This window comes from Pezoporus flaviventris, unplaced genomic scaffold (genome assembly GCF_033815535.1).
Source record: "Pezoporus flaviventris isolate CSIRO_AGI_PZ_B2104156 unplaced genomic scaffold, CSIRO_AGI_Pfla_v1 ptg000076l, whole genome shotgun sequence".
In the NCBI taxonomy this organism is placed as follows: Eukaryota; Metazoa; Chordata; class Aves; order Psittaciformes; family Psittacidae; genus Pezoporus; species Pezoporus flaviventris.
In genome coordinates, this window is record NW_026892624.1 from 892,281 (window position 1) to 907,177 (window position 14,897).

Consider the following 14,897-nt stretch of genomic DNA (forward strand, 5'->3'; position numbering starts at 1 on the left):
ATGGGAAGGAAAACCCAATTAACTTGGATGGTATTACCTCAAGGGTTTAAAAACAGCCCAATGATTTTTGGAAATCAGTTAGCACCGGAACTAGAATCATGGAAGCCACCTACTCAGACGGGAACTCTGTTACAATGTGTGGATGACCTATTAATTGCCACAGAAACAAATGAAGAATATGTCCAGTGGAATTATTGAATTTTCTGGGTCTGAATGGTTATCGGGTATCCAAACTAATTCAAACCTGAATCTCCGACTTAGGATATGAAATAACAGGAGGACAGAGAGAACTTGGAATTGCTAGAAAAGAAGCCATTTGCCAAACTTCATGACCGTCGACTGTCAAGGAGCTCAGGACGTTCCTGGGAATGACCACATGGCACAGACTTTGGATCCATGATTATGGTGTTCTGGTAAGACCACTATATGAACTGTTACAAGGAAATCCTCCCTCTTTAGAATGGACTGATTCAGCAGAGGAGGCTTTTAGAAATTTAAAAACAGAGTTAATGAGAGCTGCAGCTCTGGGACTTTCGGATGTGACTAAACCCTTTTGCCTATATTCTTACGAAAAACGAGGAATAGCCTTAGGGGTCCTCGCTCAGAAATCAGGACCCTATAAGAAGGCAGTGGCATATTTTTCAAAACACCTGAATGAAGTGAGCAAAGGATGGCCCGGATGCCTAACGGCTGTGGCGGCAATTGTCATGAATATTGAACAGGCTTCAAACTCACCTTGGGACAAAAGATCACTGTATCAGTGTCCCATGTTGTATCAGCAGTCCTGGAACAGAAAGGAGGCCATTGGTTATCGCCTTCATGTTTTTTTTTAAAATACCAGGCCAACCCTTGTGGAACACGATGACATAGAAATTATAGTCACTAATGTTGTGGATCCATCATCGTTTTTGCAGGAAGAACTGACAGAACTACTAACACATGACTGCTTGGCCACTTATAGAGACTGTGTATTTGAGCCAACCATATTTGAAAGAGAAACCTCTGGAACATGCTGACTCTTGGTTTACTGATGGTAGTACTTTCATGAAAAATGGTGAACAGAAGGCAGGATATGCAGTTACCACCACTTCACAGATAGTAGAAGCTAAACCTTAACCCGCAAACACCTCTGCCCAAAAGGCGGAAATAAAAGCATTAATGAGAACCTTGCAGTTGCCTAAAGGCGAAAGGATAAATATTTGGACTGATTCATTCTGAATATACATTTGGTGTGGTCCATGCACATGGTGCCATCTGGAAACAAGGACTTTTGAACACAAGGGAAACTGATTAAACATGCTACAGAAATTCTGCGGCTACTGGAAACTGTTCAACTACCTGAGGAAGTAGCTATTATGCATTGTAGAGAACATCAACAAGGTGACTTTAATCAGGAAATTGGAAATAATTTGGCCAATTTTGAAGTCAAATGGGTAGCTGAACAATCTAAAATCATGTCCTTAATCCCCGATGGCAAACTAACAATTGAAAAATCTAAACCTAGATATTCAAAAGAGGATAGGAAGTTGATTGAAGATCTGAAAGGACAGGAAAACAAAGAGGATTGCATTCAGATACCTGATGGGCGAATTGTAATTCTCTATAATCAACTCTGGAAGCTAGCTATGAGGAACATAACGAAACTCATTGGGGTACCAACTCTTTATATAAATACTTACACAAACAAATTGTAGTAAGGAATCTATCTATATACACCATAGTTCAATTGGTGATAACACAATGTCAGATCTGTTGTAAGAATAATCCTAAAACTGAAAATAGAAATCAAATAGGGACAATTTGGAGAGGAAGTAATCCACAACAGCAGTGGCAAATAGATTTTTCTGAATTATCGAGACAAGGAAGCTATTGATATATGTTGGTGTTAACGGACAGTTTTTCAGGCTGGGCAGAAGCATTCCCTTGTAGAATAAATAATGCAGGACAAGTAATCAAAATGTTATTAAAGGAGATACTACCTTGTTTTGGAGTACCAGTGGCAATTTCTTCCAACCAAGGCTCGCACTTTAGTGCAAAATTGTTACAAGAAATTAGTAAAAAATTAGAAATTGATTGGCAACTACATGTTCCATACAGGCCTCAGGCCAGTGGGCAAGTAGAAAAGATGAACAACAGATTAGTAAAATATGTCAGGAAACGAATTTATGTTGGTATTAAGCTTTACCACTGGCTCTATTAAGAATTCAAACTAAACCTCAGTTGAAAGAAGAGGTTAGCCCATTTGAAATACTATATGAAAGACCATATCAATCCCAGTCTAAAGGAGAAAGTCTTCAGGAAGTGGGAGAAGGCTATCTCCAGCAACTTCTGGTCAATCTGAGAAAACAATTAGAAGAAAGAAATAAAAGAATATTAGGGACAAGAGTGAGAGTTTTGGATTATCCGATTCACCCTGTCAGATCTGGAGACTGGGTTTATATTAAAAACTTTTCAGGAGATCCTCTACAAAAGAAGTGGAGCGGACTGTACCAGGTATTATTTACTATCTTTTCAGCACTGAAGACAGAGGAACAACCTGCTTGAATACATTATTCAAGAATAAAGGAAGCACCAGAGCCAGAGAAGATATGGTGGATAGAACCTTCAGGACCCTTACGTATGAAATTGCGTCGGTCATAATTTGGATTTATGTCATAATTGGAGTACAAGCCTGGGACCAAAATTTATACTTGAAATGAATTGCAGGAATATTAGTATTAATTGTTTCAATATTGATTACTTGTGGCATGATACAATGTTACTTCTGGTGTTGTAAACGATCTATGATAAATTATGAAGATTGGAAAAGGAATGAAATCAAGCATCAGGTAGAAACAGGAAAATATTTCAAAAAGACTCTAAATGGTAATGGAAGTATATAAAGTGTTGCAAAAGAATTTGCAAAAGGACAGAAAAAGGGGGGATTTGAGACAAGAAGGCACAAAGTCAAATGCAAACCTTTGTGAGTAAGTAGAATCAGTTCTAAGTAACGTTAAGTTTGATGGCTTTGTAACAGTAGCCATGGAAAATAACCGAGGGACATGTTCCAAAGAAGAAAAAAAAAACAGTAAGAATGCAGCTAGAGAACGTAATGAGAATCCTTGTATAAGACAAACCGCTGTAGTTGGCATAGTTTAAGGTCCTTATGACCTTGGTACAAAAGTAAGTGTAAGAAAAACAGGACATGTAGATAAAGAGTATCTAAAACTAGCAGATGTCCAGGATGGGCTGCAGCTAAGCTAACTGATAAGTAGGACAGGATGATTATGTCTGCAGTGTTGCTGAACCAATTAAGCTGGTGTAAGCGTTACCTACTGTGCGTGCTTCAAAGACTGCCAAAAGTGATGAAGATTGTTGGAGGAAGTAAACAACCCCCAAAGACCACCACCACATTTTTGTACGTATGCGAGGAAACTTTCTAGAAGAATGATGTAATGCATAAGTAGTCTCATGCATATGCATGTATGTACATAATGACTATGTATGATTAGCAACTATATAAGGATGGCTCGTTTAGCAATTTGGGGAGACACACTAGGAGCTATCTCTGGGTCTCCTAGCGCTATAATAAAGAATACCTGCTTGTCAACATAAACTTTCTTGGCAAGTTCCTGGAGATTTCTCTGAATCACTGTTCAGCCTGGAGAAAAGAAGGCTGCATGGAGACCTCATAGCAGCCTTCCAGTGTCTGAAAGGGGTCCTATAAGGATGCTGGGGAGGGACAGCAAGCTCACTGCCCTGGACTTCAAAAGAGCAGAATTTGGCCTCTTCAGGAACCTGCTTAGGAAGGTTCCAGGGGATATAGCCCTAGAGGGCAGGGGGGCCCAAAACACTTGGTTGATATTCAAGGATCACCTGCTACAAGCTCAGGACTGTTGCAACCCAACTAGAAGGAAGTGCAGCAGGAGGGCTAGGAGACCTCCTTGGATGGATAAGGAGCTGCTGAGGAAAACTCAAATTAAAAAAGAGGCTTATAAAAAGTGGAAGCAAGGACAGGCAGCCTGGGAAGAGTACAGCGATGTTGTCCAGGAAGCTAGGGACCACCAGGTTAGGAAAGCTAAGGCCCAGTTAGAATTAAACTTGGCTAGGGATGTTAAGGATAACAGGAAGGGATTCTACAGGTACACAGCAAATAAAAAACAGACTAGAGAGAATGTAAGCCCCCTCAGGAAGCTCTCGGGAGAACTGGCTACACAGGATTTGGAGAAGGCTGAGGTTCTGAATGAATTCTTTGCCCCAGTCTTCACTGGCAAAAGCTCTGACTGCACCACCCAAGTCTTGGAAGGCAGACGCAGGGACTGTGAGAATGAAGACCTTGCGCCCACTGACGGAGAGGATCTGGTTCAAGACTACCTTAAAAATCTGAAAGTGAACAAGCCCATGGGACCTGATGAAATGCATCCGTGGGTCCTGAAGGAGCTGGCAAATGAAGTTGCTAAGCCACTGGCCATCATATTTGAGAAATCGTGGCAGTCAGGTGAAGTTCCTGACGACTGGAAAAAGGGAAATATAACCCCCATTTTCAAGAAGGGTAAAATGGATGACCTGGGGAATTACAGACCAGTCAGCCTCACCTCTGTGCCTGGCGAAATCTTGGAGCAGATTCTCCTGGAAGGCATGCTAAGGCACATGAAAAACAACAAGGTACTTGGTGACAGCCAGCATGGCTTCACTAAGGGGAAATCCTGCCTCACCAATTTGGTGGCCTTCTATGATGGCGCTATGGAACTGATGGACAGGGGTAGAGCAGTTGATGTCATCTACCTGGACTTGTGTAAAGCGTGCGACACTGTCCCACACGACATCCTTGTCTCTAAATTGGAGAGACATCAATTGGATGGATGGACCACTCTGTGGATAAAGAACTGTCTGGATGGCCTCACACAAAGAGTTGTGGTCAATGGCTCAATGTCCGTCTGGAGACCAGTAACGAGTGGTGTCCCTCAGAGATCGGTGTTGAGACCGGTCTTGTTTAACATCTTTGTCGCTGACATGGACAGTGGGATTGAGTGCGCCCTCAGCAAGTTTGCCAATGACACCAAGCTGTGTGGTTCGGTTGTGTCGTGGTTTAAACCCAGTCAGGTAATTCGTTCGCTCACTTCGCCCCCTTTCTTGCCCTCCCCCTGCTCTCGGAGGGATGGAGAGGAGAATTGAAAAGAATGCAACTCCCACGGGTTGAGATAAGAACAGTTTAGTAACTAAGGTATAACACAAATCACTACTGCTACCACCAATGATAATAATGATAAAGGAAATAACAAGGGAAGAGAATACAACATCTCACCACCAGCCAACCGATAACTCGCCCCCCAAGCCCGACCAAGCTCTGACCGATACCTCCTCCAACCCTGCAGTTTCCCAGCCCTTCCAGCTAACTCCCAGTTACATCCTGGGCATGATGTGCTGTGGTATGGAATACCTCTTTGGTCAGTTTGGGTCAGGTGTCCTGTCTCTGCTTTCTCTTGGCTTCCCCTCCTCCCTGGCAGAGCATGAGGCTCACAAAGTCCTTGGCCAAACCAAAACATTGCTATCAGCTCTGTTCCCGAGCTGAAAGTCAAAACACTGCACTACACCAGCTACCAAGAAGGAGAAAAATGACTGCTACTGCTGAACCCAGGACAGGTTGATACCCTGGAGGGAAGGAATGCCATCCAGGGGTACCTTGACACACTTGTGAGGTGGGCTGATGCCCAGTCACAGCTACAGGTTGGGCAAAGAAGAGATTCAGAGCAGCCCTGCGGAGAAGGACTTGGGGGTGTTGGTTGCTAAGAAAATGAACATGGGCCAGCAGTGTGCGCTTGCAGCCCAGAAAGCCAACCATATCCTGGGCTGCATCAAAAGGAGCCTGACCAGCAGGTCGAAGGAGGTGATCCTGCCCCTCTACTCTGCTCTCGTGAGACCTCACCTGGAGTATTGTGAGCAGTTCTGGTGTCCTCAACATAAAAAGGACATGGAACTGTTGGAACAAGTCCAGAGTAGGGCCACAAGGATGATCAGGGGCTGGAGAACCTCCTGTATGAAGATAGGCTGAGAAAGTTGGGGCTGTTCAGCCTGAACAAGAGAAGGCTTCATGGAGACCTCAGAGCAGCCTTCCAGTATCTGAAGGGGGCTTATAGGGATGCTGGGGAAGGACTCTTCATTAGGGACTGTAGTGACAGGACAAGAGGTAAGGGGTTAAAACTTAAACGGGAAGTTTAGACTGGATATAAGGAGGAAATTCTTTCCTGTTAGGGTGGTGAGGCACTGAAATAGGTTGCCAAGGGAGGTTGTGAATGCTCCATCCCTGGCAGTGTTCAAGACCAGGTTGGACAAGGCCTTGGGTGATATGGTTTAGTGTGAGGTGTCCCTGCCCATGGCAGGGGCGTTGGAACTTGATGATCTTAAGGTCCTTTCCAACCCTAACTGTTCTATGATTCTATGACTCTTCATTAGGGACTGTAGTGATAGGACAAGGGGTAATGGGTTCAAACTTAAACAGGGGAAGTTCAGATGGGATATAAAGAAGAAGTGCTTTCACTGTGAGGGTGGTGAGGCACTGGAATGGGCTGCCCAAGGAAGTTGTGAATGTTCCATCCCTGGCGGTGTTCAAGGCCTGGCTGGACAGAGCCTTGGGTGACATGGTTTAGTGTGAGGTGTCCCTGCTCATGGTAGGGGGGGGATGGAACTTGATGATCTTAAGGTCCTTTCCAACTGTAACCGTTCTATGATTCTATGATTTCATATCCAGATATGTTGCAGGAAGACCTCCACAACTTCTGTTTCCCTGATGACAACCCTCCACCTTCATCTTGGAGTGCGAATTAGACTAACTGAACACTCTTTCTGACGTAAGCTATCAGTGGAAACACAAGACAGCATTCCCTCTCTTTTGCACCAGGACATGCTGCTCCACTGTGGGCCCAGTAAAAAAGGCATTCTGACACTGCAAAGTATAATTTAAAATGCAATTTATTAGAGTTAATGCCATAAATAGAGAACTGCTACCTTACAGCATTTCAGATGCATGAACCACAAGCAGTGCAGCATCAAAAGGCCTCTGATCAGAGTACACCATGAAGACCCTGCCTGTGAAAAGGCTCCCCCATTATGACCATTAAATCTATTAGAGGATTTTCTTAAAAAAAACCCACAACTCTAGTCATCATTTCTCCCGTCAAACAGAAACAATATTCACACATTAACTTCTCACTGTTCTTTTAGATAGAGGCATGATCATCAACACGGAGTGGTGTAATTGCCAGTACAACATGGGAGCTGCCCGCCACTCCTCTAACAGTGAGCTGGCTGAGTTTATCCTGTGGCCATGGGATACCTATAGCACAACACAGGCCTGCAGGTCACCCCGTTCGTGGGTACACTCAGTTAACTGTTGCACTGATCACTGAGGCGTCAAATGCACAATGGCCCTCCAGGCAGGATCACCTTCCTCCAGTGTGGAAGCATGCTGCAGCTTCCTATTCCAATACCACACCTGGCATGCTCAGGTGTCTGACTTCACAAGTTTGGAGTCTGCAATTCAAGAGATTCTGAAGGATAAAACCAGGTAGTTCTAACATCAATAAGTGATCAGGAGAGATGGCAGGACCTCAGGGGTCAACCTTTTTGCACAGGCTGTACATTGTAGACTGGGGCTGGAAAATGGGGCTAGAGGGGTCTTTTGCTAACCTTGTGGGTCCCAAACTTCTGTCATGTAGCCACAACCTGCAAGGAGGCGTAGCACCTGAGTGGTACCATCCCCACAGCCTCTGCTCAGGCTCCTTCCACAAAAGCAGCTTGACAGAACCATTTATGAAAGCCAACTGTGATCAAACGGAATGTAGGAGGTGGAAATTTCGCAGTGTCCCTAGAATGAGGAAGTGCAGTAAGAACAGGGGAGTGGTTATGCATTTATCTTGCAAAGTCTGGTTTGTTCCTGTCAAGATGTCATGCACAGGGTCTCCGGAGTGATCTCTGCACCAAGTTACCTTGCAGAATGTATGTGAATGGCCCTACAGCCCTGAACTTTTACCTCATACATGTTGATAGGATGAACTCAAAACTCGGCCCACTCATTACTGTTCCCCGGGTGCTTACTACTACTGTGCCGTCCCCTGGAGCCCTGCAACGCTCTTCAGTATGTCGTTGTAGGGGTGATCGGGGCTGGAAGATGCTGAAGAGCAAATGTGAAAGGGCTGCAGGTGCACCCCCAGTATGGCTCACCGCAGTTCCTCACAAACCCCTAACTCCTCGGGTAAGCGCTTCAGGCGGCAGAACCGAGAGCTCTCACAAACTCCCTCACATTAACCGCCGACCGTTTTTAATGCAACACCTTGAACGTTCGGGAAAACCGTTACGTGGGTGTTCGTGTCCTTGCGAGGCCGATGGCTGCCGCGATGCGCCAGCAGCACCACCACTATGCGAAGTAACACCCCCGAGCGCGACATTACACCGCCATCACCGTCCCGTCCCGTCCCATTTTCCCTCATAAACCCGCGCCGCGCCCCGCCCCGCCCCAGGCGCCCTTTGATGACGCCAGCTCACCTGGCCCCCAAGCCCCTCCGCGCGCCGCCGGTCGGGCGCACGCGCGTTAGGTGAGGCGCTGCGTTCCTTTCTTCGACCTGCTCTCCCTTCCCCCCTCCCGCCGACCGTTAAGTGGCCTCGCTGCTGCTGCGCTGCGAGGCGAGGACGGGAAGGGACGGGAGAGGAGTGGAGCGGAGCATCCGCAGCGCAGACACGGCACCGGCCGGCCGGCCTCTGCGCCTCCCTTCAGGAGGCCGCGGGCGAGTGGAGGAGGGAAGCCCCGTCATGGCGGGGGATGGGCGCGGGCAGGGAAGGGGACGGGAGCGCGATGCGCGGGTGTCCACCGCGGGAGGCGGCCCCTGCAGGCGAGCGCGGTCCCCAGGCGGGCGGGGCCGCACGCAGGCCCGGGCGCGCCCGCCCGCCCGGGGCCTGGGGAGGCAGGCGCCAGGGAGAGGCGGGCCAAGCCGGCGGCAGGCCGCTGCCTCCGCCCCGGCAGCCGAGGCCCGCCCTCCCCCCGCAGCTGGGGGCAGGGCTGAGGTCGTCGCGGGGGAGCGTGGTGAGGGACTGAATAGTGTCTCTCTGCATAGGTGAGCCCGATGTCGATTCGCCGGCTGGGCGAGGGGGAGCGCGGCGGTCCCTAAGTGATGCTGAAGAGCCGGTCCCGTGCCGGTAGTCGCCCCGCAGCCGGCGAGTCCCCGTGCGTGAGCGGGGTGGGAGACATGGACTCGGCAGCGCCCGCGGGCGCCGCGGCTGGACACTTCTCGACGGATACGCCCGCGGTTAGCCGCCTTGGCGGGGAGGAGGAGCCGGACAAGGAGGAAGACGAGGAGGGAGGGAAGAGCGGCGGCTGCTCCTGGGAGCAGAGCCTGAATCCCGAGCTGCAGCAGGGATACCGCATCTTGCGTGAGTTTCTCCTGGAGAAGTACCGGCCTCTGACAGCACCGTTTTTGAAGCCCCTTGCGGATCAGGCATCCATCAGGGAAGAAGGAGCTGGCTCCCTCTCGGGTCGTAAGAGTAGTCACTCATTTCAGCAGTCGCCAGCTGGAATGTGGTTGTTAAAGATGGAAGAAAAATTTTCCAGTGGGCAGTACACGGGGATAGCAGACTTCGTGGGTGACTTCCGGCTAATGCTGGAGACTTGTTACCGACTGAATGGTGTAGATCACTGGCTCTCCAAACAGGCCCAGAAGCTGGAGATGATGCTGGAGCAGAAGCTGGCGCTGCTGTCCCGGTAGGTGTAGAAAGCATAAAAGGGGGCCAACCACGTGCTGTTTACGTAAAGTAGGAAAAGAGGGTGTGTTTGATTATGTAAAAAATACCATTTGCATGGGTTAAAAAAACCCAAACCTCACAATAAAATACTTGAGAACTCTCAGTGCTTACACAAAGAGGAATGTTTCCTGGTGGGAACTATTCAAATACAATTCAGTCTCCTTTGGAGATTTCAAACCTGAAAATACCAAAATATAAAAAAAGTGTTCAGCGTTTCTTGGTTAAGATTTTCTGAAAGAAAGTCTTCAGAAGCGTTTTAAAACTGGAGGCAGACTTGTTTAGACAAGATGTCAAATGCTCTTTTCTTTGTTTTGTTCTGCCAAAAGCAAGTGAAACCCAAGCTTTGCATAAGCATCTGGCTCTTCAAAATTATTTCTACAGTCTGAAATTTTTAATGTCTTTAAAACAAGTAGGAATAAATTCTTGAGCCAAAGTATCTGCTTTGAAATAAAAAGGGTTTGGTTTTTTTTTCTTTTTAATAATCATAAAATGAAAGATAATGTTTGGCATGTTATCGTCTTAAATGGCAAAATGGAAATTTTGGTATGTTTAAATATAAGCCCGCGGCAGGAACTTGTTTATCAGCCAAAGCAGCTGAAGCAAGGAAACCTGTCAAGGTACATTGTAGAAAGTCCAGCTTAAATCATGACTGAAATGCAGTCTCTCAGGAGTTTAACATAGGCAGAGGGTGAAGGTGAAGAAGGAACAGTATTGAGAAATGCATAAAGCTGTGCATGTCCATCAACCTTAAACTTGCTACTGACACAGTATTGGCCGCCAGCTGGTAAACGGGACCTTGTTTTGTGTAGTAGGAGCACTTGAGAAGTGTGGTGCCGAACTCGGTAACTCGGAGTGAATGTATTCCGTATTGGTGTAGCAACACTATATTTGAAACTGATTTTGTTCAACAACAGTTCTGGGACAGTGTGGGACTAGAAGGGAAGGAGCTGAATCTAACAGAGCATGAATGTTGCTAGTCTGCTTGAGTAAAACTTGATTAAAAAAAGACAGGTCAGAATTCCTGGCTTAAGAGAATTACTGCTGGATAGCTAACCAGATGCAGCCTGAAGATTTGTGCCAGGTTCCCTTTATATGTTGTGCTGACTGTAACATCTCAACTGTATGGAATTGATAGGCATTTTGTGGAGGTCTCTGTTGGATTAGATGCCTACTCATTGGATTTAGTAAGACCTAAGAATGCTCAATGCCTTTTTATTAGAAACTACAGAAGAAAGTGAAGTCAATTTAGGTATTGTCATTATATCACAGTATATGTATTTACTAAATGCAGTTGTCATTCTTTCACAAATGCAGTCTTTATTCAGATAAATATCAAGAAATATTAAACAGGCAATCCTGAATTTTTGGTATTAACTCTTCAGAGATTTGTAAATATTTTTTGTCTGTATACACTCACTTGATAAAAGTTTCTAAGAACTAGATATAGAAAGGATTAGGGAATCTAGAAATCTCAAAATTCTTTCATAATTTTTGTTCAGACAGACTTGTTTGAAGTGTTTAACAGAAATAATTTTATTAGTAAAATGGAATTCAGGAACTACTTCTTGGAATAATCATTCTTGTTTCACTAGGGCAGTATTTTCCTCAGTGCGCCCCATCAAGTGAGTCAGGGTTTGTTGCATGACTCAGATACTGCAGACCATAGAAAAATCACTTTAGAGCTGGAGGTTGGACTTTTTTTGCCCCCTCACCTCAGATGTTTTCGGAGGTGTGATAGAGTGTTACTTCTCATACCAGTTTTGCTAGAGTACTTTGAAACAGTGTAAGATACAACTTTACAGGCAAATTTATAGTGTTATGCTTTTTGATCTTTTTTAACTTTTAACAAAACCAAACTGCTGTTAAACACACAGCCCCTCTGACCCAAATCAACAAGTGCACACCCCCCCCCCCCCCCCCCCCAGTATTTTTAGATGTCTTCTAAAAATGATAGTTTCTTATCTCAAGTCTTGTGGAAGATTTTCTGTCTGATTTTTTATACCCATTAATATAGGAAGTTAAATCTCCAAATAATATTTACTTACTTGAGGTAAAGATCCACTGTTTTTAACAGATACGAAAATAATAGCTCATGTTAGCATGTTGGTTTTAATTTTTTAAATTTCTGAAGGAACTTTCAAAGTGGAAAAAATGGCAGGTGAAAACTGCTTTTTTTTTCTAAGTATGCTTGATATATGATTGGTAGTGTAGGCACTGAAGTGCTGTTGATAAGAGAAATTATAATTTTGAACTGGCTTGCTCTTCTAGGCATTTGAGAGAGAAAACTTCAATAGCTGTAACATCTAGAGGATGTTATGGGCTGGAAGATGAGAAAGGAGCAGCATGCATTTCAACAAGACGTCGTTCCATGCCTCGCAGTTTAGTAGGCTTGTCAACAGGCATGTTTGAGTCTGTGATGGTTCAGGTTCTAAGACAAGAAGAACACCTGAGAGCAAAAGAGGAAAAGAGGTAATAGGAAGAACTGTTTTGTTTCACTTTTAAATAATTATGTCTTCCTAGTTCTCTACAGGGACTAGCTCCTTAAGGCTTTTCTAGGTAAATAAATGCTGTAGTGCTCTTTGTCTGAAGTTCATGACTAGGACTTCAGTACAGTGCATCTGCAAAACAAGAGATTAATTTTTGATTTACCACATTTTTGAAAAATTTCTGAAGTCATGTAAACTTTAAAATAAATTGGCTGCTCTTATTTTAGGATTATAAAACTTCTAATAGTAACTGCAAGAACCTGCAGCAATTTCCTGTTACTTCAGTCATGGTGTATCACAGCTCTTCTTGGATTGTTTTCCATGCAACAATTAGATTAAAAACTACCAGAATGCTTAATTACAGTCTAATTCTGTGATCTTGCCACTGCTTTCCTCACTGTTAGCCAAAAGCAAATTACCACTGCCACTCCTGTTATCTCATTGATGTGGAATTTAACTCTCAGTAATAAATTTAGAATGTGTATAATTAACTTTGGGATTTTGAGGTTTTCATAAATTTAAGAGGTAATTAATTCTAGGCAGTGTTTAATGTTGATTGTGATACAGTTTACTTTGAGGAAACCAAAGCTTGTAAACTTGTATACTTTAACAGTAGCTTGGGGGACTGTGTTTGAACATGAAGCATGATGGTAAGACTGTATTAATTTTAGGAAGCAAGATCTTATCAGCTTTTTTCAAAGTATACAGTTTTGTAGAATTTTCCTGTGTATAACCACTGTCACTTTGCAGGTAGTCCTCATTTTCAGCAGATTTGAGGACATGCAGTTTTGGCTGACTTGACTGTTAACCAGTTATTTTTCTGTAGAAATGAGTGAATTTTGATTCATATTACCACCTCATACTTTGCAAAATCATTAGGATTGTTATTTCTCTGGTAAAATTCTCTTTATTTGTGCTCAGTTCTGTGCTCTAGATCTCTGAAATTCATAACAGTTACGAAAAAGGACATTTTGATTACGTTTTAATTCACCTGTAGAGTCAGGATAACATATTACCTCATGAAATAAAAATTTTGCTTTCGTACATCTTGTTTATGCACTTTTCTGCAAAACTGTTGTAATTAACAGTTAAATGCATTTATCTGGATATACTCAAAAGTCCCAGTGCAAAGGATACCCCCAGGTAGTTAATTCTACGCATTAACAGAAGCTCGCAACTAGCTTGTGTCTTTATGTCCTGAAATTTTGTACTATAGCACGTATTAGGAAGCAATAAAAATGTGTCATCAGGTAGCTGGTTGAATATTTCTTTGATTCTGTTGATCTCCTCAGATAATCATGCTTCGGATACCTTCTTTTCTTATTTGCTAGTGGGATTTACCACATTTTTGAAAGTAACTTGAGCCTTTCTATACCAGTTGTTTGCCAATTCACCACAATGCAGATGTTCTAGAAGTACATTGTAGAGGTATTTTATGAAAAAGCTTGGAAATTGGGAGGCCTAGTTAGTAATACATTACCAGTGAAGATCATATCATACAGCACATACACATTTTTAGAGTGTTTTATATATGACTGCATATACTTACAACACTAAGATGGGATACTATTTTTATTAAAAAGTGGCTTTCACTTGCTCTTCATTATAACAAAAATGAAGTTTGCTGAACTGAAATTGCATTTATATCTGTTTAAATCTTGTACTAAATCCGTAAGGAAAATTAAATATTAGATTCTGAACAATTATCTCCATCTTTTTCAGGCCAGATATTGTTACTGCAGAATTCATATTTTAATGTATGCCAGTAGAATTCATGCTATAAACTGTATTCATAGGACTAAAGCACTGCTTTAGTGGATACATATTATTCTGTTGGTAATTAATATTGTTCTAGTTGGTCTTTTATCAGAGTTGTCAAAGAATTAGTGTCCAAATCTGTTGCTGTAATACAGGATATCCTGCATCAGGGTATAGTTATGAGTGACTGGGATGGTCACATCAGATGAGTCTGTAAACTGTTCAGGATTTTAAATTCTACTGTACTGAGCTTTGCCTTCCTTCTGCTCTTTCACTGCTGCTGTTTTTCCCCATAAACCTGTGTGCAGTGTTGTGGAGTAACTTGCCTGTGTGCTTGCTCATCAGTTTTGTTTGGATAGGCAGCACCTGCTGTTTACACAACTTGCAGATGGGTTATCAGGAGCATGCAAAAATGCTCACTTTGTAGCCATCCAGCTGACCACTCAGCATACATCTACTTTCTAGCTAGTAATTATCTTAGTTTAGACTGCTTAGTCACCTGAGTAGGAGTTACATGCTTTCAGCCCCAGGTAAGTAAGGTTGCAAATATAAGTGCCTTTCTGCAAAACTTAGGCAGATACCTAAAGAAATTGCGTGTTGAAGTCCAAGTTAATCTCTAATCCTTTGCTTTAGATACGCAGATGCTCTTGTAAAGGACTGCCGTCTTATGATGAATAGAAAGAAATGCAGTAAATGAAATCGTTAAAATAGTTTGTGATTATTTCCCTCCCCCCCCCCCGAATGTTGAAATTGATTTTAGAAGCTTTTATTCAGCTGTGTATTTTGGAAGACTACTTTGAGGTGTGATTTTTATCTTCTTTTCCTTAATCAACTTAATGGAAATCCTACTCCAAATGCTTTTGTTTCTGGTTTTGGGTTTTG

At 43.7% G+C, this 14,897-nt stretch overlaps 1 protein-coding gene across 3 annotated transcripts in view; it reads left to right on the plus strand.

Annotated features, from left to right (window-relative positions):
- The first annotated feature begins 8,953 nt into the window (after nucleotides 1–8,953).
- BRD10 (bromodomain containing 10) overlaps nucleotides 8,954–14,897 on the plus strand; it is a 50,498-nt gene continuing 44,554 nt past the window's right edge. Inside the window, exons 1-2 of one of the 3 annotated variants that reach the window (XM_061473074.1) lie at nucleotides 8,955–9,730; nucleotides 12,040–12,240. In XM_061473074.1, the coding sequence (XP_061329058.1) occupies nucleotides 9,144–9,730; nucleotides 12,040–12,240 (788 nt within the window). In that variant the 5' untranslated portion in view covers nucleotides 8,955–9,143. Of the gene's footprint in view, nucleotides 9,731–12,039; nucleotides 12,241–14,897 lie in introns of all 3 variants that reach the window. The other 2 variants (XM_061473073.1, XM_061473075.1) reach the window with 2 other exon arrangements.